Source organism: Eimeria mitis, genomic scaffold (genome assembly GCF_000499745.2).
Source record: "Eimeria mitis Houghton genomic scaffold, Emh_scaff1950, whole genome shotgun sequence".
NCBI lineage: Eukaryota > Apicomplexa > Conoidasida > Eucoccidiorida > Eimeriidae > Eimeria > Eimeria mitis.
Window position 1 is genome coordinate 4,568 of NW_013570274.1, and position 2,588 is coordinate 7,155.

Below are 2,588 nucleotides of genomic sequence, written 5' to 3' on the forward strand. Positions count from 1 at the left end.
TGCTGTACGACACCAAAGCAAGGCAGCAGCTCGTTGCTTTTGCCTGGCGCACAGCGGTGAGCGAGGGTTTAGGGTTTAGGGTTTAGGGTTTAGGGTTTAGGGTTTAGTGGGTGGAGGGTAGGGTTTGCGACTGCTGTTTCGGCGGGGTTCTGCGGTGCTAGGCCTGAACCCGGATTAGGGTTTAGGGTTTAGGGTCTAGGGTCTAGGGTTTAGGGTTTAGGGTCTAGGGTCTAGGGTTTAGGGTTGAGGGTTTAGGGTTTAGGGTTTTGTGCATGCAGTGTCAAGGCGACAGCATAGCAGTGCAGCACATGGCTGTGCTGCTGCTGGCTGAGGTGTCTAGACACCTGGAGCTGCAGCAGCAGCGGCTGCCGCTGCTGCTGCTGCAGCAAGCTCTCTCGTGTCAGGCATCCCCGCGGCCGCAGCTGCTGCGGCGTGCTGCTGGTTTGCTGCTGCAGCAGCTAATCTCTCTCCCTTCAATGCTGCTGCCGCTGCAGCTTGATCCCGGCAGCAACAACAACAGCAGCAGCAGCAGCAGCAACAGCAGCATGAGCAGCATGAGCAGCAGCAGCAGCAGCAGCAACGTACGTATGGCCCCCGCTTGGCTGCGTTTGCTGCTGCGAGCTTCTGGAGATATCCCGCTGCTGCAGTTTCTGCGGCTGGCGCAGCAGCACGAGCAGCTTTTGTTTTTTTATCGTCGATCTGTGTCTGCGTTGCTGCTGGGTGCAGCACAGCAGCTGCTGCATGTCAGCAGCAGCAGCAGCAGCAGCAGCAGCAGCAACGCAGCAGCAGCAAAAACTGATGGAAAAAAACACGTACTCGAAATCCTAGATATTTTCATCACCTGGGAGAGAAGGGCTGTGCTGCTGCAGCTGCTGAGCAGCAGCAAACGCAGCAGCAGCAGCAACATAGCTGCTGCAGTAGAAGCAGCAGAGAAGCGCCGCAGGCTTGAAGGTGGCCAGCAGCAGCAGCAGCAGCAACAGCAGCAGCAGCAGCAGCAGCAACAGCAAGACGATATCCTTGTAGACCTTCCTGCTGCATTAGCTCTGTGCAGAGAGCAGCTGGAGAACCAGCAGCAGCAGCAGCAGCAGCAGCAGCAACAGCAGCAGCAGCAGCCGCAGCAGCAGCAGCAGCAACAGCAGCAGCAGCAGAGGGAGCTGCGGCTGCTGCAGCATATGAGTCAGTTAGTATACGACAGCAGCGCAGCAATAGCGCAGCAGCTACACATAGACATGCAGCAGCAGCTGCAGCAGCAAGACTGGTGCAGCAGCAGCACGGAATGTAATCTCGTTATGCTGCTGCTGCTGCGCTGCTTAGCAACAAACCCTAAAGACCCAGCAGCAGCAGGTGCTGCTGCTGCTGGTGCTGTTGCTGCTCTGCCGAAGCTCGCGCTGCTGCTGCAGCTACACCCCCAAACACCGCTGCCGCTGCAGCTCGTTTCAAGGCTCTGTCAGCAGGCAAGTTACGAGGGTTTAGGGTTTAGGGTTTAGGGTTTAGGGTTTAGAGGGTTTAGGGTTTAGGGTTTGGGGTTCAAGGTCTAGGGTTTAGGGTTTAGGGTTTAGGGTTTGTGGTGTTGCAGGCGTACACGGAGCCCGCATCAGCAGCAGTTGCAGCAGCAGGGCAGCAGCAGCTGCCTTTGGTTGAGCTGCATGCTGCTCAGGAGCAGCAGCAGCAGCCGCAGCAGCAGCAGCAGCTGCTGGTGGCTCTGGCAGCAGCACATGTTGCTGTTGAGAATAGGGGTGTAAACTGTACCTGCAGCAGCTGCAGCAGCAGCAGCAGCTGCTGCAGCGCCAGCCCCAGCAGCAGCAGCAGCAGCAGCAGCAGCAGCAGCAGCAGCAGCAGCATAGAACCCCCGATGTGTAGCTGGCGTGGGGGGCTACGTAATGTCGTGCTGCTGCTGGGTAGCTGCTGCAGCAGCAGCAACGCGAGGGTTTGCTGCTCGCTGCAGCACCTAGCAGCAAAGCTGGTGCTGCTGCACCGTCCCTCAGCAGCCTATCTTGCTGCTGCTGCTGCTGGATCCAAGGCCTTTGCTGCTTGGCGCAGCAGCAGCAGCAGCAGCAGCAACAGCAGCAGCAGCAGCAGCAGCAGCAGCAGCAGCAGCAACTGGTGGAGCTTGCCCCCTGCGCAGCACCTAAACCCTGAAGACCTTCTCTATGAGCGAATCGTTGCAGCCATCGCAACGGGTTAGACCCCCAAACCCTAAACCCTAAACCCTAAACCCTAANAAACCCTAAACCCTAAACCCTAAACCCTAATTTAGGATTAAACCCTGCATGCCTGGCTTGTGATTTCCTAATACGTAGTACACATGTAAACCGCTAAACCCTTCTAGGGTTTAGGGTTTAGGGTTTAGGGTTTCGCAACCCTAAACCCTCAGCCATAACCTGCAACCATCATAAACCCTCAACAGCTAAAGAGAGAACCCACTGCAGTACAGAAACTCTGAAACGAGGGTTTAGGGATTAGGGTTTAGGGTTTAGGGTTTAGGGTTTGTGCTGCAGGGTTGCGGTCTCTCTCGAACCCTAAAGAGCGTTTGCTGCTGCCAGGGGAGGGCTGTGAAATTATAAGTGTTCCGGTGAGGGTTTAGGGTG

General features: G+C 56.7%; 1 protein-coding gene across 1 annotated transcript in view; it reads left to right on the plus strand.

Moving 5' to 3' along the window:
* EMH_0046340 (uncharacterized protein) overlaps positions 1 to 2,588 on the plus strand; it is a gene marked incomplete at both ends in the record, with an annotated part of 8,694 nt that overhangs the window by 3,770 nt on the left and 2,336 nt on the right. Inside the window, 5 exon segments of the mRNA XM_013496156.1 lie at positions 1 to 56; positions 279 to 1,481; positions 1,577 to 1,738; positions 1,946 to 2,180; positions 2,499 to 2,572. Of these exon segments, the coding sequence (XP_013351610.1) occupies positions 1 to 56; positions 279 to 1,481; positions 1,577 to 1,738; positions 1,946 to 2,180; positions 2,499 to 2,572 (1,730 nt within the window).